Source organism: Engystomops pustulosus, chromosome 3 (genome assembly GCF_040894005.1).
Source record: "Engystomops pustulosus chromosome 3, aEngPut4.maternal, whole genome shotgun sequence".
Classification (NCBI taxonomy): domain Eukaryota; kingdom Metazoa; phylum Chordata; class Amphibia; order Anura; family Leptodactylidae; genus Engystomops; species Engystomops pustulosus.
In genome coordinates this window covers 109,796,015-109,823,553 of record NC_092413.1, presented here as the reverse complement: position 1 = coordinate 109,823,553, position 27,539 = coordinate 109,796,015, and the positions used below count along the sequence as shown (strand labels likewise).

Genomic DNA, 27,539 nt, shown 5'->3' with positions numbered 1-27,539 from the left:
AATTAAATTATGGAAGACCAACTGGAAATCTAAATTTTGTAACACAAATGTAGGTCAACTGAAAAGTATGTAAAGTAAATGCACTCAATACTTGGACTGGCTCCTTTTGCATAAATAACTGCATGTTTTTGGAAATCTAGGTCCCAGAATCGTGAGGCTGAGTGGGGAGGCACACATTACAAGCTGCTTGAGGTCTAGTGTAAGGTTTCCACAATCAGTGATGGTTTGAGGAGTGTGATGAATATCATATTTTTCTCCAGATGCCATCTTGTCATCTATCTCATGATTCAGCCACCATCTTGTGCAATCTGCCTGGAGAAAGTTTGTCCTTGCATCCTCTATCTTGTTGTAGCTTCTACTTGAAGGTCATGTTTTGACTTCTGAGGAACTTTCACAGTACATTTGTGGGTGGGGTAGTGATAGGTTTCTGTTCCCTGGAGAGCAGTGCTTTTCAGAGAAATGAAACTTGCCTGTCAGCATTATTTTTGAAAAATAGTCTAGGGGAGTTTCTGGGAGGTTCTCAAAGTATATTCAAGCTAACCGTTAGCATTTTAGTATTCTATCACCTGCGCGCCTGGCATATAGTGTGACTGAGTACAGGTACGACCTTGAGTGTCTTCTGTTATACTCTGTCATCCTGGTACTGCCAGCCATCTTATTCTCCCCTGTAACAATTCATTTGTTAATCAACTTACAACTGAGGGAGGGTTGTTCGAGCCCTGGATAAAATCTCTTACAGGATCCATATCATTAAAAGACAAGACATTAGCCTCTTTTTTTCTTTATAAATTCTTCTTTATACATATGTTACACAATTCAAATAGAACTATAAGACAGACTTCTATCAAATAGTCTCTAATAGAACAGTATCTTAATGTTCGTTTAATGAGAAATTCTTTCCTGTGGGTAGTTAGCCTTCCCATCTACTGGCCTAGATGTAGGTCCTCTGTGTTTTATTAAGGCCAAAGTCACAGCAGCCACCTTCCCTTTGCTGATAAGACTTTTGGAGATGGAATTATCATTTTCCAGCAGGACTTGGCACCTGTCCACAATGCCAAAAATACCAATACTTGATTAAATAACCATAGAATCACTGTGCTTGATTGGCCAGCAAACTCGTCTGAACTTAAAGGGCACCTACCACCCCGATTCCATCTATAAAAGGTAGAAGGGGTGGTAGGTGGATGAATGGGACGTGAGGATAGCCCTTTTTTGGGCTAATCCTCACGTCCCGGGTGTCTTTTAGAAAACTTTATTACATGTATATGCAAATTTTTTTCATGCGGCTACTGGGGCGTGGAGTAGCCGGACATGAGGCTACTAGTCGCGGCTACTCCACGCCCCAGTAGCCGCATAAAAAAATTTGCATATACATGCAATAAAGTTTTCTAAAAGACACCCGGGACGTGAGGATTAGCCCACAAAAGGGCTATCCTCACGTCTCATCCATCCACCTACCACCCCTTCTACCTTTATAGGTAGAATCAGGGTGGTAGGTTCCCTTTACCCCATAGATTGTCTATCGGGTTATTGTCAAGAGGAAGATGAGAGATACCCAACAATACAGACAACTGAAAGCTCAAAGTAACCCAGCCTTCCATAACACCTCTGCAGTGCCATCAGCTGATTGCATCATCATTCATAAAAAAATGAGCCCTGACTAAGTATTGAGTGCAGTTATTTTTCATTTGGACAACAATTCTGTATTAAATTTTTTTTTACATTTGGTCTTTTATAATATCCACATTTTTTTGAGATAACGACTTAGATTTTCCTTGGCTGTAAGCCATAATCATCAACATAAACAAACAATTGAAAAAGTTCTACTTGTGATGACCCTATATTTTATATATGTTTCACTTTTTGAAAAATAAAACTAACTTTTTGCTGATATTGTTATTTATTGAGATGCACCTGTAGAACATAATACTATAACGTACAGTCCTCAATAACAAAACCGGTTAATTGCTTTAAATACTTAACAAATCTTCATTATTGCAGTCATTTTTAGAGACAATAATTATACCCTTTCTAATAAAATTGCATTGATCTTATTTTTGGATAAATTGGTATCCAGGTGCTGCTTTTGTATAGCCTCCAGAGGGCAGCTGTGTGTTGTGATGAAATTGAAACAGTAGACATTACATGTGCTCTCCTTATATATGCTTTTAGATGAATAACTATTCTTAAGAATACAGTTTTAGTCTCAATAAGTCTAAATTTACATCTTGTTTTATGGATATGATCAGCGTATACATCAGGAAAGCAGAATGTATCCTTAGATGCAAATGAGAAGACGGAGGCATCCCTTCACAGTATATGGTGGATCCAGAAAGAGCAAAGATTTAAATGTAGAATTATGCAGAACCCTTGCCCACAATACAATATATCCTTGCCAAACCTGCTAAGGTCCTGATGTTTTATGACATGCTGTAAATTACACTGCCATTTCATGGTGACATGTTCCCTTTAATTTAATAGAAATACTTAACTTATATTAAAAAACAAAATGTAAAAAATTTATTGTACAAGTTAGCCGATAACATTGTAAAGCATAAAAGAAGCCTCAATTCTCATTTACTTCATTAAGCAGCAAATTAGAAGCAACTTTCATTGTGTTAAAGTCATCAGATATCTTTGTGTCATGTCCACCTGGTATTTACCCAGCTCAGTGTATAGCAGCTGCTTGCATTGAGGATATTCTTTTTAAGGAACATTTGTGGTTTCGACAAGTCCTTGTATGTGTAGAAAAGTTTGAAGTCTTTGTGTTCCAGCTCTTTAAATAGACTGTACCAGAATCTGACAACGCTGCTGTCATTTCCACTGACCTCAAACCCAGGCCAGTGGAGATGGATCTCCAAAACAAGCTGTCCAATCTGTTCAATGATTCCCTCCAGGATGAGATTTTCCAGGATCTTCCACTCGGCGCTTTCCATGTCTGCTTTAAGGACATCAATCTGAAAGTAATCACATTTTGTAAAGGCATGTCACTTTATCTGCAATCATAGAAATATGAACACAAAGTAAACAGGGCCGGTTCTAAACAAAGTGGGGCCCCAAAATAAAACTATTTTATGACCAGTCACAGTCAGCAAGAGGCTCCCTTTAGTATGACAAAACAAACTGTAATATGGGATTTTATAGGAGATAGATGATTGCTGGGCAGCACAGTGGCTCAGTGGTTAGCACTACAGTCTCGCAGCACTGGTCAACATCTGCAAAGAGTTTATATGTTCTCTCTGTATTTGTGTGGGTTTCCTCTGGGTCCGCCGGTTTCCTCCCACACTCCAAAACATACTGGTAGGTTGATTAGATTGTGAGCCCCATGGGGACAGGGACTGATTTGGCAAGCTCTGTGCATCTAATTTTGAACGCAGATAGCCAGGTGATGCATTTGGCAATTAACATTCAAAATTTCCTCTAAAATATGTACAAATCCAGATACTTATATAAAGAAAATATACTTTCCTAAAACAGCAAGATGTGAGGAGATCATACATACCCCACATGTGTATATTCACCAAAATATGCAGCAAAGGGAATGTTAAATCCACAGGGGATGCCAAACAATTTTTGCAGAAAATTGCACTGAGCGTCACACAGATCTACCATTGTATGCTTCCTTACATAATGGTAACCCAAATACATAACTACATATCCATAAACTAAGCTAATGAGATAATAAAAGTCACGTTTAGATGTCGCCATTGTATTATCCGCACAATAACAGAACCCTCCGCGCTTCATAAGAATTTGAGTGAGAATGTCACAACATAGGTGGAAATAATGGAGGATGGTGGGAAATAAAAACTTTATACCAAAACATGTGTGTGTTTTGGTGTTACATATAGCTTCACGGACATGTTCTGGTTCGCGGTGTTAATATGTAGCCACATTAGGCGAAGAGGATCGAATGTTCATTGTATCAGTCAATTTTCGAAAAAAAAAAAAACTATCAGGAAATAAAAGGCAATAAGAGAGAGAGTGGGGCATTTTACTTACCCGGTCCATTCGCAATCCAGCGGCGCGTTCTCTGCAGAGAATTCGGGTCCGGCCGGGATTCACTAAGGTAGTTTCCCCGATGTCCACCAGGTGTCGCTGCTGCGCTGAAGTTCATCGGAATGCACTGGAGGTCACCGTCCTATCGTGGGTTCAGGTAAGTGCGTGTCAAGCAACACTTTTTTAAAAAAAATGCGGCGATTTTTCCTAATCCGTCGGGTTTCCGTACGGCCATGCCCCCGATTTCTGTCGCGTGCATGCCGGCGCCGATGTGCCACAATCCGATCGCATGCGCCAAAATCTCGGGGCAATTCAGGGAAAATCGTCGCAAATCGGAAATTTTCGGATAACCCGTCGGCAAACCCTGATTCGGCCCCTTAGTAAATTACCCCCACTGTATTCTTAGATAGTTCTGCATAGAGAAGGGTTAAAAACATAAACATTAGTTGATTTTATTCCTTATCAGAATGTAGTAACATATAAAGTGAATATTTCCATTATCTGTGAGGTGCAGCAGCTTGCAGCATGTTTCTCCCAGTAGCCTGATGGCTAAGAATCTGGAGGGGGGATAATTCAGGGGACTGTATCTCTGGCTCTGTGAGATATAGAACCTCACTTCTTTTTTCCTATGAAAGAATGAAAGAAGGGAGTCTCCTCTTTCAAATGAATCTAAATTTGTGTTTCTAAGTATCAGGAAAATTGAGATATTAACTGTTAAACTGCCATCGGGAGTGATTTTTACATTAAAAAAATGGCACCTGATATTCTCACTTTAAACCTGAATATCTCTGGATCCCTCGCACCTAGAAACACAATTCAAGATTCATTTGCAAGAAGAGATTCTCCCCTTGTGGGTAGGCCCACTTTGCCTACCCATAGCGCCCGCCCTGAAGGTAAAAAAAATAGGTTTCCATTTTTACAGGATATTCCACTTTGAATAGTCTGCATTGTAATTTTATGGAAATAATAGTTATGTGCATCTACGTTTTACTATACATAATATAAATTAGACTCCTTACCCCAAGGATGGACTCACATTGGAGGTTTTTTTCATATCAGTGATTTTTCACTGAACCCATTTTGGCTTATGGACACACACAGAATGGTTCAGTAAGGCATCAGTGAAAATTCACTGAAGCCTGGAAGAGACAACCACTGATGCCTTACTGATCCATTCTTTTCAATGGGCTTTTTCATACTTCAGTTTTTTCCCACTGATCCAAAGTTGTCACTGAACACATATAGAACATGTTCTAAACTGACCACTGATCAGTGAAAAAAAATGAAGTGCAAAAAAGCTGATTGAAAAGAATGGTTCAGTAAGGCATCAGTGAGAAAAAAAAAATTTATGGAAAAAAAAAATCACTGAAACCAGGAAGAGAAAGCCAATCTATATGTGCCCATAAGCCAAAACGGGTTCAGTGAAAAAGCCAATGTGAAATCACCCTTAATATGTGTAATTACAACCAATCACAAAATTTTTATCCCTGTCTTCATCATCCCCATAGAAATGCTAATTTAAGTCTTTTACAGTAATCCTCTAGCTATTGTGGGAATCTTATCTTTCCAGTTTAGTTTCTTTTTTCTGTTCCTCTCAAGCCATTCAATTCCAGGTTTACAATTTGCCCTGGGGATACATGGATAATGCTTTATGAACTGCATCTTGTATGTCAAGGTAGGACACAGATCATTACTAGGGCCTGAAAATGATAAGGTTTCGCCCTGTGGGCATGGCAGATATGTGCAGGGTCCACAAAATAGAGCACAGATTCACAATTTGAAGCCTTTTAGAAAGAACAAACAATGTGTTATTATGATGTACACTAAGGTATGTGATGTGACTAAAATGATGTGGCTATTGTGTGATGGGGTGTGTGACTTTTTACTGTAGATGGGGACACACAGGGATCCCATTTCACGGGTAATCTGCTACAAATTCACTGATGACTAACTTATCAATTTATAGATTTTAAGAGAGCCCACCCACGCAAATCTTCAGTGCAAAGTAACTTGCTTTCAGATTTTTACACACATTACAAAAAACATGAGGTGACGAGGCAGGATATTAGGTAATCTACCAATTTACTGGGGTTTATTTACTAAGGGTCCTCGGATCACACTTTAGTGAGATTTTTTGAAATTTTCGGGATTTGTGCCGCTGTGACAGGTATTTAACTGGGGATTGTGTTTGCACTCAATTGGATTGTGGCGCAACAGAAATCGGGGGCAGGCCGCCGGACGATCCGACTGATTCGGACTGAGTTGCAGGATTTAAGATTCAATTTATGTCATGACAAGACAATGCACTTACATACACCAGGAAGAAGAAGGTGAACTCCGGCGGACCTGAGTGGGGAAGCGACAGATGCAGGATATCAGGTGCATAATCTTAGTGAATTGCGGAAGATGTGAATTCTGGTTGGACAATGCACTTTCGGGGATTGCGCAGGACGGGTAAGTAAATGTTCCCTACTGTATCTATTTAAAGATTTGCAACCCTTTCTTTAAATGTAAAGAAAAGCCTCCCATCTTTCAACTCATCAGCCACACATTCCTTTCCATTAAATGGATAGTTGGAGATCACTCAACCTTCCATCTGCGGTCATGACTAATCGCTCTGCCAAAACCTTAATCTTATATACACGAATACAATCATAAGGTCCTGGCAGGGCGATTGCTCATGGTCAGTAAGAGATCACATGACCCTCCATCTGCAGCCATTTTATGGACAACAATGTCTGCATGATGAGGTAAAAGACAGGAGGCTTACATATTAAGACAGAGGTACAAAACATTTAATACATTTATATTGGTAAATTACCTAATGATACAAAAATCATAATAAAGTGGTCAACCCCACTAAATCCACCCAATATCAGTTTTCATGGCTGATTCCTTTGCAGTACATTAGTTGAGAGGTTGGGGCGTTTTCTGTGACAAGTGTCTCTACAGCAGAATGTCAACACAAGACATTTAACTGAAAACTTGACATATGTCCTTGATGCTAATGTTGCATCAAGAGATAAATTTAGCAGGGGAAAGTGAACCAATGATTTGTCATAAATATATCTTTGATCAAATTAGACATAGAGGAAATCCTAGTAGTTAGACGTTTGCAAAGTCTGTAAAGCACTACGGAATTTGATGGCGCTAAATAAATAAAGATTATTATTATTAACTAAAACTTACTGGGGTCCATTAATATTGTTATTCCTACAAAGACAAAACTCCTCCATAGAAATGGGTCACATATCTGTGTCAAATCTCTTGTTTCTGACACTTGAATCATATTTAGTTAAAAGTGTAACAATACAATAAAAATACACCCTCTATAAACATCAATTTAATTTGCTTATACAGACTCAGCTCATATAAAGTACTCCTAAGTACTTCTAAGACACACCATTACAGTAATAAAAATCCAACAAAGCAAGAATGAAGAAAACTAACCAAACACATCCAGAAAACATAGTTTATGAGGATAGGGAATTATTTGTAGTGTTTCCTAAAACCCCATGTGACTGTTTTGCAGTTAGCTTATATATATTTACGTGTAAGGATAGAGGGTCTTGCTGCTTTTTTTTATTAGATTAGGCATCATAGGATCTGTGGTTGTTTATATTTGCTTTGGGTTAGGTTATTACTAGTGTTTATATTACACTTTATGTGCACTGCCACAAATTTGTGCAATGTTATGTGTAAAGTACTGTGCATTTACGTACTGTGCCGTTTGTAGATTAAAGGAAATCAACCACTTAAAAAAAAAATATATATATATATATATATATATAAGGATATTCACCTCCGTTCCTCTTCATCTTGATCCTGACGCTTATCTTCTCTAAGCTTGACATGTCGGGATCACCTACAAAAGAAACTTATAATTAGCAGCACGGAGCTGGGGACGAGATGTCTGGCACTCTGGGCTGCTAATTATGGACGCCCTTGCACGTTCCTCTCCCATGCTAGAGAGGGAGGTTAATTCACGCCTCTTGCGTGACGTCCCAGCATTGTGCATAATTAGCAATCCGAAATGCTGGACATCCCAAGCTGCTATTTATAAGTTTCTTTTCTAGGTGATCTCGACATGTCTTAGTGAAGATAAGCGCCAGGATCAAGATGAAGAGGAGAGCAGGTGTGCATCCATTGATGGCTTTTTGTTTTTTAAGTGGTTGATTTCCTTTAAAGCTTTACAAAAAGAGGAAAAGTATAACCCAAGAGACACACACCAAGAATGAACACAATACTTAGAGTACAAATACTTTATTAAACAAATGGAAACCTTACAGAGGTAATCCCCCCCCACAAAGTAGAAATTATGAGGGGAGTGCACAGGGACAGATTATGGGTGGGCTCCCTGGGCATGTGCCCTAGAGCCTCCACCTCTTTGTTTCTAAACGGGCCATCAACCAATGGTGGATTAGTGTGGGCGATTCAGGTGGTCACATGGCTGCTTGAACTGCTCACTATATGTGTGGGATTTTAATCCATGCGGTAGCTGGAGGCAGCCCCCCTCTTCCCAACACAGTGGTGTCTATGTAATAGATAAAAGATTGTGATGGCACTGAAAAATGTCTATATTTAATGAACTATGATACAATGGCTTACCAAAAAGCAAGAAAAGATGGTGGCCCACATTTATTAAAATGTTTGCACCAGTTTTCTGTATGACTTCGCATTAGAAGGAACATGGTAGAACATGTATTTATAAAGTTTTGGCACCAGTTTCGTATCTGCAGTGTATCTGGCAAGACAGAAAAAATGTGCACCATGTGTTAGTGCTTAGTTGGACCGTGCGCCACTTTTTTTACTACTTTTTTAGTGTACATTATCCCTAGATGGTCTGATCATTCCTACCATATATGCCATTTTTGCACAGTATTCATTATAATGGGCCACTGGCTCATTGTAGCTAATCTTCAGATAACAGACAGCCTCGGGTCCGCCGTCTTTTAAACGCATTGGATGGGTTAATAGCCACGATCGGTGCGCAAGCACTGCCCGCGGTTCTTAGCGGTGGGGGTTTGCTGCAATATGCAACAAACCCCACCTGTGTATGAAGAGGGCTTAGCCTGTGAGCCCTCTTCACACACCCCCCACACCTCTGCGCCGTACATGTACGGCGCCGAGCATTAAGGGGCTAAAGGGCCAGTAGCATTTTAATTCTTCATTATATTGTATATCAACCGTATTTTCTGCTAAGGAGAGCAAAATTTTAAATAACTAATTACATATTAGCTTATACATTTTAAGGACCCATTTGTATATGAATTATGCTGATTTTTAGAACCCCATTAACCAATAAAAGTAACCCACATACTGGTAATATTGCAATTAATTAAATATTTCAAAAATATTTTCCTTCTCTATCTAATCCTCCAAGCTATTAGGTCACATGTCCAAGGTCTATCTACGTTGCGATCCCAGATCCAGAATGTCCGACGAACATAGATTGTGCCGCGATTCACTATGAGCGTGCGCCCGATATCCTGCATGTGTCGCTCCCCGCTCAGTTCCGCCGAAGTTCACCTTCTTCTTCCTGGTGCATGTAAGTGCTTGGTTTGCGACACAATTTTAAAGTTAAATCCTGCGGTTTGTCCAAGATCGTCCGATGGCCTGCCACCGATTTGTGTCACATGAAATACAGTCGCGTGTGACACAATGCTCTTCTAAATCACTGTCCCGCCGGCGCGATCCCTGAAAGGTTGGAAAACCCGATGGAAATGCGGCCGCGGGACCCTTAGTAAATAAGCCCCATTATGTTTTTTATAGTGTCGCTGGATAGGAATACAGTGGTTAACTCAGATTAAGTAAAAGCAAAGTGACATAATAAATAGTCACACATAATTATACTACAAATATTTCAATAAAGACAAGGTAAGATAGAAATAGATATTTATGTCATACCTTCCAATGTCCAAACTCATTCAGAATAGTCTTCAGCTTCTTAGTATTACTATGCAATCTATGAGGAGCTATAGCGGGGTTGGGATCTCTCCAATCGACAGACAAACGATGATGCCAGAGTCGCTCTGCTTCATGGATGTAAGCTGATGGGATGCTCGGATCAAAGCGATGGACTTCACATCCTTCAGAAGCCATATTGAGTTCAAATATGTTGGCATCTTCACCTAATCTGAAAATATTTTCAGTTGTATTGCGGTTAATGATGGAATATTATACACATCCTAAAATCTAGTTTTAAAAATGTTAGATACATTTGTGCTGTAACTGCACTGTACTATTAAAGATGAATACACAGAGGAGCAGTAGTAAAATATTTATAGTTATACTACTGTTTGTACTCTGTAATGTAATATTATATTTGTATATGTCCCCGATGATTTGTAAAGTTCTGCGGAATTTGATGGCGCTATATAAATAGATTTTTATTATTAGTTATACAAACTTCTTTTTTTTTTTTTTATAAGAACTTTTTTTTTATTAAGGCAAAGAAAAACGGAGCCTTACATTTTAACATTTTAGAGTAAAGACACTAGAGCAAAAGAAAAAGAGCAGCAAGAACATGCAATGTACCAACAGTTTCCTGGACGCAGCCAGACTTTATATCTTCTTCTATATACCGTATTTCTTGGACTATAAGGCACACAAAAAATCCTTTGATTTTCTTAGAAATTAAAGATGCGCCTTATATATGAACCATACTTACAGACAACAGCTATGGAGCCCACAGTGTCAGGAGGCCCTGGCATCAAGGATACTGGGTGTGTATTGGATGTGAAAATGCTCTTTGTATATACTGCATTTGTATGTGTTTGTATACGCTGTATGTCTGTTTATGGTATTGTATGTATGTGTGTAAATGTGATGTGTATATGCTGTATGTATATATGATGTGTTTATACTGTGTGAATGTAATTCACATGTGTAAGCATATAAATATGCATATTTTTAAAGGTGGGCCGTATTCAGAAATCTGCTGTGGAGCCCTGCCACTCCCGGTATACCTTTGATTGTAGCTCTAAGATAAATCAGGTGACAGGGTCCCTAGTGAAGGCACACAGCATTAATAAGAGATCTAGAAAACCGTAAAGAATTGAAACTAGGGCTTCGTAGTTTGAGTCGGTGACCATTTTTATGTGATCAAAGTTGAATTCGGAATAAAATGGACCGATGTGACTCAAAAATATATAACCATTTTTGAACCAATTAGTTGGTTCACTGCAGTATGTGCTGAATATTCTTTTAATCAGAATTATGGGAAATTATGGAATGTCCTATAAATGTCTATAAATACTATTCCAGACCAAAGGATGTAGCCTATTAGTCGAGATGAATGTGGATGCACAGTAGTGAAGCTCCTCCCCTAAAGATCACAGTAAACAGGCACTGGCAATTCTTGCACTCATATAAGCAGTAGAGTGACCAGAAAATCAGGATAAGGGAAATACTTAGCATAACTAAAGTTTCAATAAACAGTGCATAGATCAATAGTCCAGTGTATAATCTCTCTGCATTCTGCTTTACATTTTAGTTTGCTTTTTCTCTGAGCTCATGTTTGAATACTTTTAGTTGAGATGAATGTGACTGAACATTCTCTAGACTTAAAGGAATTCTACCATTTGATTTGATGCGTTATGATGTAAACATACCTTGAGAATGCTGTAACTTCACTGATGCAGGATCATATATTGGTTTATCCCTGTGCTGAGTGGCTTTGCTGATAAAACAACTATAAAATTATGATAATGAAGCTCTCTGGCTTCTATGGCAGCTTCAGCACTTCACCTAGCACATTAGTTATTCACTGCACCCCAGGATGATGTAATCATTGGGTTGTGCCTGAAGGTAGCATAATCAATTGCTGCACCATTTCCCAGTTGCTGTGTATGAGTGATCCAGCTCAGGTTGATTAGTCATGCATCAATGTGTTTACGTAGACAGCCAGCCTGACCCAGCTTTCCCAATGAATGTTATAATAGTTTTTTCTGCAAAACCACTCAGGGATTAACCAAGATACGATCCTGCATCAGTGTAGCTACAGCATTCTCAAGGTATGTTTGGTTCATAATGTATGAAATGAAATGGTAGGTTTCCTTTAAAATAATTAGGTTAGATTAAGATCATCTATGAAGGAAAGTCTGATGGATGCAATACTGTTTCTAAGAACAAATTCAAAGACTCACTAAATTATTCGTACATTTTTGTTGAAAACTGTTTTTTTTTCCACATTATATAAGTTATAGTTAGAAATTGGTATTTCAATAAATATTTTTTTATTCTACCTAAATAACTTGGTCATTGTATCATAATGGTGATAAAAAGCCTTATTATTACTGTAAATGTATCACTTAAACATGCCACATTTATGAGTTAGGGAAACTGAAGAGTCGGAGGTTGGCTTACCAACCCGACAACGCTGATTGACACAGCAGTATATTGAGAATTGTATAACATTTCATCAAAGAAACAATAAGATTTATTTTCTGAAATGTGAACACACCTTTAACTAGAACTTTGTACAACAACTATTGTATAACATTTCATCAAAGAAACAATAACATTTATTTTCTGAAATGTGAACACACCTTTAACTAGAACTTTGTACAACAACTATGGCCCTGAAACAGCTTTTTATCTAGTGCAAATCGGAAAGCTCAAATAAGACATGTGTTTCTAATAGTTGGAGAAATGTGCACTGTAAACTGTGATTGGAGTTGCTATGAAGTACAGAGCCTAGTGACACAACATCATACACTGTGCTTTGCCCCTTCAGATAACCCATGTTGTATAGAGAAACTCATGTAGTATTTTGTTCCATTGTCATGGGAACATTAAACAGTGAAATCACCTTTATAGCTATGGCCCGTGAGTGCACCAAAGAACCATGAACTAAATGTGCACTTGTAAAAAAATATATAAATCAGTGAAATACAGTATATTTCTCTGTAGGGATTCACATTCAAGAGTCTTACAGTATGGACAATGCTACCAATGTTACCATGCTACCACAAGGCTCACCGATCTGTTAGATGCCTGTATTGTCCCATCCATCTTCCTTCTTTATATTTCCTAAATCTTGCACCAGCGCAATAGACCCTGGCTCCACTGCCTACAATAGTACCATTGAATTTCAAATTCACTTTGGTTGGGTGCAGAGTGGAAGAATATTAGGCAGCAAGAGAATTTGTGAACCAGTTCCTGTATCTTTTTGTATGTTGAGCTCGGCTTTATTTGCATGTCATTCACCTGTCATATCTGACATTAGAAGCTTATTTTAATGGAATTCTAATACAATATATATTTGGCCTGATACAAAAGATGTCAAATCAGTCAGTGTTGCCAAATGTCTAGAAAAACTGCCAGCATGAAGGAACCACAGCATAAACATTCCAACAGGATTCTAAATCCAGCATTTATTCACCACCATAGTAAGGCTTCCACACAAATAGCACATTTGGCAACTAGCGGGTATGTAATGTATGTTGAAATAATGTAATAATAATGTAGCACGAGAACATTACATAGATTATATAGCAACACACAGCATGGCTGAGATTCAATACATCACAAGTCTTTTAGACTGCAGGGCACCCAGAAGACAGAAGCTGATTTTCATGTTTTTTCTCCTATTTTTACATACACCGCACTCAATGCCTGCTGTGCGTAGAATGGAGGCAGCAGCAATATAAGTGACATGTGACAGGAGTCTAACAATTACAACTCCCCCTGTAATCGGGCTACTTTTCAGTGTAGAAGATTTTTTCAAAATGCAGAAGAACACAGATTTTTTATATTAAGGAACAATAAAAAAAACATGATTGCTAAGAGTGCAGTAATAAATCTGACAGGTGTCATTTTATTTTAAAATTTTAAAATTTATATTCTGAATGTACAGTGCTGCTTGTATAATATATGTAGAATGTGGGCCAAACATCAAACAACTAGCAGGAGCACAATGGTGGAAATTCAGTTGCAGCTGTGTCAGTCTCCTCTCCTCCTTAGGCTACATGCACACTGCCGTGTGCCGGCCGCACCGTAGCACGGCGGGCACACGGCGGCGCGGGGAGAGGAGGAGGAGGTGAGCGCAGCTCAACCCGCCCCTCTCCATAGTGATGTATGGCCGCAGCGCCGTAATACGGGAAAAGATAGGACATGTCCCATCTTTTCCCGGGCTACAGAGCGGTACGGTGCCGCACGTGTGCTGCACTGTACCGCTCCTGTAGGGTGCCGCAAGCCCATAGAAGTGTATGGGGGACGTATATCGGCCGCATATACGTCGGCCATATAGATGTCCCCCATACTGTAGTGTGAATGCAGCCTTACCCATGCAGCTTCCTCCTCCTCCTCACTTCCTGTCATGTGCATTGAGCAGCCAGAAGAAGGAGGGGTATGGTCCCTGGGACTCACCACACGAGTAATGTAAAATAAACTGTTATAAACTACTGGAATTATTCAGCAGCACAGGCTATTGGAACCAGTCACCAGCTAAAAATGACATTCCTGGTGACAGGTTTGCTTTAAGTCTTAACCCCTTAACGCTGAAGCCACTTTTCACCTTCCTGACACGGCCCATTTTTTAAAATCTGACATGTGTCTATTTAAGTGGTTATAACTTTGGAACGCTTTAACATATCCAGTTGATTTTGAGACTGTTTTTTCGTGACACACTGTACTTCCTGTTGGTTGAGAAATTTAATCAATATATTTAGTATTTATTTATGAAATAAATGGAAATTTGGCAAAATTTTTGAAAAAAACAATGTTTTCCAAATTCAAAATTTTCTACTTTTTGGAAAGTTGGTCATATCACTAAAATAACTTGATAACTAACATTTTCCATATGTCTGCTTTAACTTGGCATCATTTTTCAAACATCTTTTCCTTTTTTTAGGATGTTAGGAGGCTTATAACTTTAGGTGCAATTTTTCAGATTTTCACGAAAATCATCAAAACCTACTTTTGGAGGGTCAATTTAATTAGAAGTGACTTTATAAGGCCTACATGACAGAAAACCCCCACCAACGACACCATTTCAGAAACTACACCCCTCAAAATATTCAAAACAACCTTTGGGAAGTTTGTTAACCCTATGAGCGTTTCATGAGGGTGAAAGATAAATGAAAGTGAAATTACAGAAATGTAATTTTATCTTACTATAGATTCATTGAACACTAAAATATGCACCTTCACAATGGGTTAAAAAGGAAAATGCATTTTACACTGTTGAGGGCAATTCCTCCTGAGTATGCAAATACCCATTTTGTCACTGTACCCTGCTGTACGGTCACAGGGGGGCACCTGGAAGGGAAAGAGCGTTGTTTCGTTTTTGCAGGGCAAATATGGCTGAAAAAGTTTTCATGTGTCAGGAAGCATTTGGAAAGCCATAATGGTACCAAAACAGAGGAAAGCCCCAACAAGAGACACCATTTTGGAAAGTAAACCCCTTGGAGAGTTTAGCAAGGTGTAATTTGTGTAGTTGCCCCAACAGGTGTTTGATTCAATTAGGCCCCAAAAGGGAAAAAAGGTGAAAATTTTCTCAAAAAAGTCACTTTTACCCCAAATTTTTGTAAGCCACAAGGGATAAAAGATGAAACAACCCCCTTAAATGTGTAGAACTATTTCTCCTAAGCACAGAACTGCACCACTTTTTCATATAAAGTGTTGTATGGGTACACAGTAGGGCTCAGAAGGGAAAGAGGGGCGTTGGCCTTTTAGAAGCCAGATTTGACAATCATCCTTTACATGTGTCAGGATGCATTTGGAGAGCCCTAGTGGTACCAAAACAGAGGGGAACCCCAACAAGTGTCACCATTTTGGAAAGTGCACCCTTTGGAGAATTTAGCAAGGTGTAATATATGTATTTTCCCCTACAGGTGTTTGCTTCAATTAGGTCCCTAAAAGGAAAAATATGAACATTTTCCCAAAAAAGTCACTTTTACGGCTATTTTTTGTATCCCATAAGGCATTAAAGATAAAACAACCCCAAAAAATGTGTACTAGCATTTCTCCCGAGTATAAAATTGCCCCAAACATGCAAATAAAATGTTGTATGGGTACGCAGTGAAGCTCAGAAGGGAAAGAGGGGCGTTGTCCTATTAGAAGCCAAATTTGACAGACATCCTTTACATGTGTCAGGATGCATTTAGAGAGCTGTAGTGGTACCAAAACAGAGCAGAACCCCAACAAGTATCACCATTTTGGAAAGTACACCCCTTAGAGAATTTAGCAAGGTGTAATATGTGTATTTGTCCGTAAAGTTGTTTGATTTCATTAGGACTTTATAAGAAAATTTTCACCTTTTTCCTATTTAAGGTCATTGTACCCCTAATTTTTTATAGCCACAAGGGATAAAAATATGTAATAACCCCCCAAAATGTGTAAACCTATTTCTCTCGAGTGTAGAAGTACCCCACATGTGTATATAAAATTTTGTATGGGCGCACAGTAAAAGGGATGGGGGATGTTTGCCTTTTAGAAGCCAAATTTGACAGAAATGTTTGACATGCATTTGGAGAACCCTAGTGGTATAAAACAGATAAGAATCCAAAAAGTGACCCTAATTTTTGAACACACACCCCTTAGAGAATTTTGCAATGTGTTATATATGTATTTGCCCCTACAGGTGAATGATCCAATTAGGCACTAAACATTAAAAAGGTCAACATTTTCCTATAAATGTCACTTTACCCCTAATTTTTGTAAGCCACAAGGGATAATATATTAAATAACCCCGAAAAAGGTGTAAAACTATTTCTCCCGAGTGTAGAAGTACCCCACATGTGCATATAAAATGCTTTATGGGCACACAGTAGAGGAAAAGAGGGATGTTTGTCTTTTAGTGGCCAAATTTGACAGAAATCCTTCACATGTGTCAGGATACATTTGGAGAGCCGTAGTGGTACCAAAACAGAGGAAAACCTGAAAAGTGACCCCAATTGTTGAATGTTCACCCCTTGGGGAATTTAGCAAGGTGTAATATGTGGTGTAGGGTAATACACATGGTGAAATGAGCATTTTGAACATATAGGTGGTTTCCAAATATGATGTGCAACGGAGTCCAAGATGGAAATTGCAATTATTTCTGGAAAGTTCAGTGCCGTTATGTGGCGCCCCTTATGAAATAATGGAGGGGTATAGGGAGCAACGGGACATAACAGTTGTTACAATTATTCATTTTACCTAAATGAATTCACAACAGCTTGGGCGTGGATTGTGAATGTGTTGCGTATAAGGAGGTAGAATATACCAAGGGACCAACTAAACTTTTGTCACTCTGGAGGTGTCGTGGGTCTCTTAGTACATAGTGTCCATCCTAACTCCTCTTTTGGAACAGACTCTTTATTGAGTCCTACCTTTAGAAGCAGCAGAATTCACCGGGAAAATGCTGTCCTGGAACATCTAAACCAGAGGTACTGGGGCCCCGTCCTTCTTGTCCCAATATTAGTTTCCTAATACCTTCCTCTTGAAAACGGAGAAATGATACGGCAGGACATGCACATTGGAACAGCACGTAAGAGTTGTACAGCGTAATCTGTACAATGTGCACGGCCAGCTTTTTTGTACCATATCTTCGTTTTCCGTAGGGAAATTATCGCCAAGTGTTGCTCTTATTCACCCTAGCGATGCCCATTGTGACGAATATTGCTGCTTTTGGCTGGACCAAATCGACCAGCCAATAGTGGCAAACATGGACAGAGGGGGGCAGCAAAACCCTTCTGGACCGCAAGGCAAAATTGGTGGCTGTCAGGAACAGCCGCCACCCTGTCCCGATCACCGTGTCTATAGACATGGTGACCGGCATTACTGACGTCATAAGTAAATTCGCTTCTATTGGCTGGTCTGAATTGATGAGCCAATAGCAGCGATCATGAACTGGGGGTGTGGGGGGGACGTAACCCTTCTGGTCCATGGGGCAGGATGGATGGCTGTCAGGAACAGCCGCCATCTTGCCCCGATCACTGTGTCTGAACAGTGTTGGCAAGTCACTACCTGCCGCACCGTTCTATGACAATGCGCGTTGGGAATGGCCTATACCAGTGATGGCTAACCTATGGCACTGGTGCCAGAGGTGGCACTCAGAGCCCTTTCTGTGGGCACTCAGGCCATCACCAGAGATGACTCCAAGTATCTTCCTGTAGTCCCAGACAGCCCAGTACTTACTGTGCACAGAGCTATTTTAAAGTGACAGCTGTACCTGGGACTATTTTCTGCTTTATTGGTGTCCTCTGGGCGCTGGTATCAATGAAAACTGTGACAGAGAAGGGAGTATAAATCACAAATTAAATTTCTGTGTTGGCACTTTGTGATAAATAAGCCGGTCTTTGTTGTATTTTGGGCACTCGGTCTCTAAAAGGTTTGCCATCACTGGCCTATACAATCTTTATTTATTTTTTAAGCAATTTAGACAAATAAGGGCTTATTTTTTGCGGGACGAGATGCACTTTAGTGGGTTTTTAGTTTATTAACTTTTTACGTGTGGAGGAAAATGAAATCATCAATTCTTGTTTTGGATTTTTAGCATTTTTTTGGGGGGTGTTCACTGTAGCATAACAATAATATATTATCTTTATTCTACGGATCACTACGATTACGGCGATACCTCATTTATATAGTTTTGTTTATATTTGTCCAATTTTATTGAAGGAAAACTAGAATAGAAAAAATTGCATTTGTTTTAGTATTGCCATTTTTATAGCGGCATAACTATAGTATTTTTTGATTGACGGAGCTGGTTGTGAGCTTATTTTTTGTGTGAAAAGTTGTTCTTTTCAGTGGTATCCTTTTGGTGCTTGTAACTTTTTCAGATCACTTTTTAGAACATTTTTTGTAAAGCAATTTGATAAAAAGTTTTAATTTTTGGCAAGTTTTTTGGGTTTTTTTCTACCACGTTCACCGAGCGGGTCCAATTATGATTAGGATTTATTGTACAGATTGTTACGGACGCAGCGATACCAAATAAGTGGGTTTTTTTGTGATTTAGTGTTTTTTATACTTTATTACTTGTGTACAGGGAAATGTGGTGTTTGTGGGGACTTTCACTTTCTTTTATTATTTATTTTTATTAAAAAAAACTTTATTTATTGTTTTAACTTTTTTTTTACAGTAACTGACATTGTAGCTTGAACAAGTGATCTTCTGATCACTTGGGCATCACGACCCCCTGGCTGTCTCTGGTGTTGTCTGGTAAATTACCATGATTTTGTATATACACGGGTGATACACAGTGCCTCATTTGTTATGATTGTTATGTAGGATAAGTTTACTATACTGTTGTGTTACCATGCACTTTATGTAGCTGATTCCCTTTGGGAGCTCTTATTGTATATTCATCAACACCAGATAAGATTTGTTGTAGCCAGGGTGGTTTTCTTGGGATGACTTGGACATTTTTCATCCCATTGAGTCCTGTTTGTGTACTTGTTACACGTTTTAAGTGTTTTTAAATTGGTCAGTGTTTGTCAAAATTGCATATGTGTAAATAAAGTTTGATATTTTGTTTATAGTTTGGTTGTCTTGACACGCTTTCTTCTTGTATACAATTGCTGGTATTTTTGTGTCTATAAAACAACCGGTGCATATTGGCTGTGCAGGGCCCACACCCTTCTTTTGTGAATACAATATTCTAATATACTTTATGCAACAATTTGCCAGTTTTCTAGATCTCTGCTTGTTGTCATTCTATATAAAAGCGTCTCTGTTTACTTCCAGTGCATATAAATCTGTCCATGGTCATGTGATGGATATGCAGCTGCTATTATTACACACCACTGATTACTCTCTCCGATAATAACTGCTCGTGCATCTGCTTGTCTATCACATCACATGGACAGATTTCTATCCACTGGAACATAGGATCTTTCTATAGATGAGCAGCAAGCAGAAAACCCATGAGGAATTGATACAGAAAGCATATTGAAACATTGTATAACCTTTCTTTATACAAACCATATTAAATATTTGCTGAAAGTGGACAACCCCTTCAATATTATCCCCATGACACTCCAGATTTACTAAGAGGTTCTAGCCTATTACAAAATCTGATGCCGCACTTGTGCACTGGAATGACCTGGCATAGATTTGATCTTTAACAAGTGCCTGTATAATGGCACAAGCTATAGTTACTTAGGCAAGTAAGGGGTCCTCTCCCCCCGCCCAGTTATACTAGAAAACTGGCATACAAGGCATGATAAATCTGCCTCTAAGTGTCAAGCCTAGAGATTATATGTCGGCATTAAATTGTAGCTGATCTTTAAAAAAAGCTTTGAATATATCAGTAGTACAAGGTGTGCAAATCAGTAAGAATATTGCTTCTGGGAATGACGTAACTTGTAATCTGCATTTCCAACAGTCTCACTAATTTGCAGTTGTCTAATAGCTAGTGAGTGAGTGGAGACCTAGCGGATGTAACTCACTTTTCTACTTTCCCTCAGCATAGACTTACAGCTGAAGTCAGAAGTTTACAGAAGTTTAAAGGTTTAGTAATCTTAATCTATGTACACTTTTGACTTTACATAATTTTGGTAATCCTAATGGTTTCCGAAAGTTTTTTTTGCATTGCATGTCAGTTGAAAAAAACATGCATATGTGTCTTTTTATACAGTGTATGTAAATTTATGGTTTCAACTGTATATGTTACTGCAATTCAGATGAGATTTCAGAGTAACTAATGTTATCAGAAAGGGAAGAAGCTTGAAAGGAGCAAAATACATGCAGAAAAAAAGCTTTTCTTTCTTGCTGTCATAGCTAATTTACAGCATTTTCTATAAAATTAATAATTATTTACTTTGGTGAGCTAAATATACATTTCTTACCCCAAAGAGTAGACACGACATTGCTTACTTCTAATTTGGTGTGCTAAACTAAATTTATCATCCAGGCAGACAGTCCAAGGCTTCATAGAGTATACATTATCATCTGTCAGTCCATTGGTCGCCAAGTGAGAACAAATGATCTATGAAGGAAGAATATGAATATACAGTGGATACGGAAAGTATTCAGACACCATATTGATAGGAAAAAAAAAAACAGAAATGTAGATATTTTTGCTAATTTATTAAACAAAAAAAAAACAGAAATATCACATGGCCATAAGTATTCAGACCTTTTGGTCAGTATTGAGTAGAAGCACCTTTTAGCTAGTACAGATGGGAAAGATGCAACAAGTTTTTCACACCTGGATTTGCACAAGTGGTGGACAGCCATTTTCAAGTCTCTCCATAGGTGCTCAATTAGGTTTAGGTAAGGGCTCTGGCTAGACCAGTCAAAAATGGTCACAGAGTTGTTTTGAAACCACTGCTTTGTTTTTCGTGGAACATATATTGCACATAGTAAAACACAGTAGTAATTGCAGCATAAATATTGTTCCTTGGAATAGTGTGTTGTCCCTTCTAGTAACAGCAATATAGTTGTAAGAATAAAATATGATAGCGTTACTCACGACCTATACAGTGCTCAGTTCACAACTCGTGCATTAACGGCGTGCGTGTGTCTCCTTCGGCGTTGTATTCCTTTAGTTCTTTGAGTTCCAAACAATAATTCCAAAGGGTCTAAATGCTGAAATGGAGATATTTGGCCTTTTATGAATGTTATAATTGTGATAGGTCTGGGGGGACCCGACTTTGGATATGTGTCAGGCTGTATTCCAGCACACACACATGCACTCGGCCCAACCCATTCGGCCAAAATCATAATTCATATTTTCTGAGTTGTTTCAAAATATCATCAAAAATTCTTCTAGAAATTTACCCTCCTCTAACACTGTTCAGTATAATACTCTTTTACCTATGTTATATGTCTATATCTAAGAGTTACAAGCATAAAAGTTTTTATATTTCATATTTTAGTTCCTTTTTCTACTCTTTTTATATGTGAATATTTTTGATGTAAATATTTACATTTACTGCACAATGTTTGAAGATGGATTTCTTTGTTACAATGCAAAGAAATACTATTACCAATATAGTGATAACTGTACATCACAGATAGATGGATATCTCTACCATAAGTCCAAAAAAACAACAATATTGCTCAAAAAGAACAAAAAGGTGTATATGGAGTAAGAAATGCAAAAACAACAAAACTTACCCAATGGAGAATACCTAGGCTAGGGGTTGATGCCCAGCACATGTTTTCCACTCCCCCGAATCTAGCATTCCTTTACCACCAGAAACAAGTATAAAGTAGAGACGGACATAAACATTGCAAGTCAGCTACTGAGAAAGGAGGGAGAACCTCCGAAACGCATCTAGCGTAGCGACTGAAGTGATCACTTCTCCATGCAGACTATATGCGATTAGTCATTCCTGTGTACTACCTTCACCACACAAAAAGTTTCATTTCTCAAAAGAAGATATCTAACTATGTCTCCAGCATAAACCAAGAGAACTGTTCAGCCTGGATTCTTATCAAAAAGGAACTGTGAACTGAAGAAAGTGGAGCTCCATAACTATTATGATACAATCTGGTTCCATGCATGCGCAACTAAAGGTATACAACGCTGGAGGAGACACACGCACAACGTTAATGCACGAGTTGTGAACTGAGCACTGTATAGGTCGTGAGTAACGCTATTACATTTTATTCTTACAACTATATTGCTGTTACTAGAAGGGACAACACACTATTACAAGGAACAATATTTATGCTGCAATTACTGCTGTGTTTTACTCATAGCCTATGTGCAATATTCATTTCATCATCTATGTGCAATATATGTTCCACATATATCAACGCTGCGTTTAACCCCGTAACGGAAAATAGTGCCCTAAGTCGAAAATGGCACTTTTTTCAATTATGAAAAATATTAAAAATTCAATAAAAAGTGATAAAAAGGTCACACAGTCATAAAAATGATTGCAATAAAAACACCATCAAAAGTCGGAAAAAATGACATCACTTACAGTTTTGTAAACCAGAGTATAAAAAAGTTATTGGTGTCAGAAGATGGCAAAATAAAAAAAAAATTTTTGTACAGGTTAATTTTTGTAAATATATGAACATTATAAAACCTATACAAATTTGGTATCCCTATAATTGTACTGACCCAAAGAATAATGTAGACATGTAATTTGTGGCGCACAGTGACAGCTGTAAAATCCAAGCCCACAGGAAAACCATGGAAATGCGTTTTTTCACCATTTTCACGGCATTTGGAATTTTTTTACCTCTTCCCAGTACACGGCACGGAATATTTAATACCGTCACTATGAAGTGCAATTTGTCACGCAGAAAATAAGCTGTCACACAGCTCTTTATGTGTAAAAATAAAAAAGTTATAGATGGGGAGTGAAAAATAGAAACGAAACAACAAAAAAAGGCCAGGTTGTTGAGGGGTTAAAGTCTATTTTTAAGTTTTTTTAGGTTGATTTATTTGTATTTGTCATTAAAGGGTAAATGTTTTTTCAAAAATATGAAATTTCATTACTATAATATATACAACAACAATAGAGTGTGCAGAATACTGGTGCTATGGATATTTTACACACATCTGACCATTACGCATCAATTGATCCCACAGGGAAGATTACAAGGTGAAAGATTTGTAACTGGAGTTTATCATTAAGGTCTTATTATTAAGTAGAGTTTAATTTGTATAGTTTGTTTACCTGGGATTTTGAGATGTAGTGTAGAAATCGTCTTGCTTCTTCCTCAAGGGAATGAGAAGGGTCAGCCCAAGGCTGCAGGTCAATATGCCAACGCGCAGACTGAAAGAAATTACAAATGCCTTAAATAAGTACATGTAAAAGTAGCATCATCCACATCACCTTGACATCACATAATTCTCTATAGGTACCACTTTTCACTAGCAGGAACCAGGGCATCAGCTGAGGGCAGGGAATTAGTTGAGATCTCTGGAATCTAAAGTGGAGAACTTCAGACTTTCTTATGTCGATATGAAGACTTATGAGCTCATTTCAATATAACCCCACACTGTCTAGCCGATACACTCCTTACAATAATCCTCCTTTTCTGCTTCTGCTGCCAAAACCAAACACAAGGCTGTACAAGCAGTTCTTAGCCAGCTTATTGTCCACATTAAGATCTCAGCAACGTTTGAGCTTCTCAATGCTCAAGCTTCTTGATACATAAGACAGTAATATTACAACAATATATTTGTTTTTTAATTAGAATTCTAGATGCAGCCCTAACATACACTCACCGGCCACTTTATTAGGTACACCTGTCCAACTGCTCGTTAACACTTAGGCAACTTAGGCTACATGCATTTAGGCATGTAGACATGGTCAAGACAATCTCCTGCAGTTCAAACCGAGCATCAGTATGGGGAAGAAAGGTGATTTGAGTGCCTTTGAACGTGGCATGGTTGTTGGTGCCAGAAGGGCTGGTCTGAGTATTTCAGAAACTGCTGATCTACTGGGATTTTCACACACAACCATCTCTAGGGTTTACAGAGAATGGTCCGAAAGAAAAAACATCCAGTGAGCGGCAGTTCTGTGGGCAGGAATGCCTTGTTGATGCCAGAGGAGAATGGGCAGACTGGTTTGAGCTGATAGAAAGGCAACAGTGACTCAAATCGCCACCCGTTACAACCAAGGTAGGCAGAAGAGCATCTCTGAACGCACAGTACGTCGAACTTTGAGGCAGATGGGCTACAGCAGCAGAAGACCACATTGTGTGCCACTCCTTTCAGCGAAGAACAGGAAACTGAGGCTACAATTTGCACAAGCTCATCGAAATTGGACAGTAGAAGATTGGAAAAACGTTGCCTGGTCTGATGAGTCTCGATTTCTGCTGCGACATTCGGATGGTAGGGTCAGAATTTGGCGTCAACAACATGAAAGCATGGATCCATCCTGCCTTGTATCAACGGTTCAGGCTGGTGGTGGTGGTGTCATGGTGTGGGGAATATTTTCTTGGCACTCTTTGGGCCCCTTGATACCAATTGAGCATTGTTGCAACGCCACAGCCTACCTGAGTATAGTTGCTGACCATGTCCATCCTTTTATGACCACAATGTACCCAACATCTGATGGCTACTTTCAGCAGGATAATGCGCCATGTCATAAAGCTGAAATCATCTCAGACTGATTTCTTGAACATGACAATGAGTTCACTGTACTCAAATGGCCTCCACAGTCACCAGATCTCAATCCAATAGAGCATCTTTGGGATGTGGTGGAACGGGAGATTCGCATCATGGATGTGCAGCTGACAAATCTGCGGCAACTGTGTGATACCATCATGTCAATATGGACCAAAATCTCTGAGGAATGCTTCCAGCACCTTGTTGAATCTATGCCACGAAGAATTGAGGCAGTTCTGAAGGCAAAAGGGGGTCCAACCCGTTACTAGCATGGTGTACCTACTAAAGTGGCCGGTTAGTATATGTGCCATTTCTAACTTTATAACATTTCATGGGGCCTTACACTGATGTAATGCATAGATAATATATTTTCTTTATTAGAACAAGTATACTTAACAGTCAAGAATTTATTAAAGATAAAAACTCTTGAAGCACTGCCACAGATTATAATACTAGAAAGTCGTGTGTTTCTCCTTACTATTTTGCATAAAGGGGAAGCCTGACATGATAACATTTTTGACTGGGAAATAACTCTCACCCTCACGCTGACATACATCAAGCAATACTATATAACATGCTTCCAGCAAACTGAAACATTTTAGTATGATCTGATTAAATATATACAAATTCACTGTTATGTCACATGCACACCAACGCGTGCTGTTTGTGGACCTCAAACAGCGACCTATGCCCTGGTTGGCCTAGGTAAACATTGGGCTAAACTCTTTTTACATATGTTGGAAGTTAAATCATTGATACTGCTATTTTGAAAATAAAAAATGCTCCACCTTGACTTAGACTCAAGCATCAGGGACATCAGACTAAGGGCCTCGTTACACAACTGTCTAGATCATTTCTGTGATTCGTATGATGGTCTTGCACCGATGCTTGCTGCATCTTTCTTCCCCTATCTACTTCTATCTTACCAGCTATTCCCTTTTATGTTGTTACCAGGATGTTATTTGTGCTGCCATGCCAAATATAATAGTCTTCCATTGTCACTGTATTTTGTTATTCTCCTTTGTTTTTGTGTAGAGATGAGCGAGCACTAAAATGCTGGGGTACTCGTTATTCGAGACAAACTTTTCCCGATGCTCGAGTGCTCGTCTCGAATAAAAAGCCCCATTGAAGTCAGTGGGAGACTCGACCAAGGCTCTGCACAGGGAAGCTTGGCCAAACACCTGGGAACCTCAGAAAAGGATGGAAACACCACGGAAATGGACAGGAAACAACAGGGGCAGCATGCATGGATGCCTCTGAGGCTGCTGAATCGCACCATTATGCCAAAATTATGGGCAACAGCATGGCCATGACAGAGTGACCGAATGAGGCTAGATAGCATCTAAAACATCCAATAATTGACCCTGACACTATAGGGGACGGCATGCAGAGGCAGCGGCAGCAGTGGCAGGCTAGAGAGTCTCATGGCGACATACCCTAAATGGACTCAGGTTTCACCAAAGGAGGTGAAATGATTTCCTATGTGAACAAAAGTATTTAGTCGATAACACAGCATGGTGTCGACATAGTGACCAAGTTCCATAACGTATCTGGTGAAACACCCGAAAAATGAGCCTGACACAGCTCTTTTGATAAAGGGACGACATGTGGAGGCAGCCATGGAGACGACTTCCATGATTAAGAGCGACAGTATGGGGCATTCATATTGCGCTGCTATGATTGCAACTTCAGGTCTCCAGCATGGCGGCAACAGATGGGCCGAGTTCCACTATGTATCTGGTGAAACACCTGAAAATTCTGCCTGACACAGCTCGTTTGATAAGGGGATGATGTGCTGCATATCCTCTCGTGCTCCAGCGTCTGGGGTATAGAGAGTTGAAATGAGACATTGGTGGACGCTGTGGAGGATCGTGGAGGCAAAATGGACAGGAAACAGCAGGGGCAGCATGCATGGATGCCTCTGAGGCTGCCTAATCTTGGGATGGAGCTGGCGGTCCACTGCCAGGCGAGCTTTCGCCTGTCCAAGCCGCTGTCTCTCGGCTCCTCCCCACCCAAAATGGGCCTGGGGGCCAGAAGCGTTTACTTTGAAAAAATTATAGTTTTCAAAGCAGGCCGGGTCGTTTGAATATTTCACCTAGGAATAATGGAATAGCATAGTGGTTCTATTTTTAATTGTTTTTACGGAAATGGTTCCATGATTAAGAGCGACAGTATGGGGCATCCATATTGCGCTGCTATGATTGCAACTTCAGGTCTCCAGCATGGCGGCGACAGATGGGCCGCGTTCCACTATGTATCTGGTGAAACACCTGAAAATTCTGCCTGACACAGCTCGTTTGATAAGGGGACGATGTATGGAGGCAGTGAACTAGTAGTAGATTAAAGGTGCTGCAGTTAAAACTATGTTAGTTGGATCTTGAGATAGAGCTGGCGCTCCGCAGCCAGGCGAGCTTTTGCCAATCCAAGCCCCTGTCTCTAGGCTACTCCCCAAACAGCACTTCTAAGAACTTTTTGTATAAGATCAAGTGTAGTAGCGTTCTTATAAGTTTAGGATATGGCGGGTGAGGGGAAT

General features: G+C 39.2%; 1 protein-coding gene across 2 annotated transcripts in view; it reads right to left on the bottom strand.

Annotated features, from left to right (window-relative positions):
- Positions 1-1,408: 1,408 nt before the first annotated feature.
- METTL24 (methyltransferase like 24) overlaps positions 1,409-27,539 on the bottom strand; it is a 44,698-nt gene continuing 18,567 nt past the window's right edge. Inside the window, exons 2-5 of one of the 2 annotated variants that reach the window (XM_072141791.1) lie at positions 23,568-23,666; positions 20,775-20,914; positions 9,907-10,135; positions 1,413-2,957 (exon numbers count right to left, since the gene is read on the bottom strand). In XM_072141791.1, coding sequence (XP_071997892.1) covers positions 2,643-2,957; positions 9,907-10,135; positions 20,775-20,914; positions 23,568-23,666 — 783 coding nt within the window. In that variant the 3' untranslated portion in view covers positions 1,413-2,642. Of the gene's footprint in view, positions 2,958-9,906; positions 10,136-20,774; positions 20,915-23,567; positions 23,667-27,539 lie in introns of those variants that run through there. The other variant, XM_072141792.1, reaches the window with a different exon arrangement.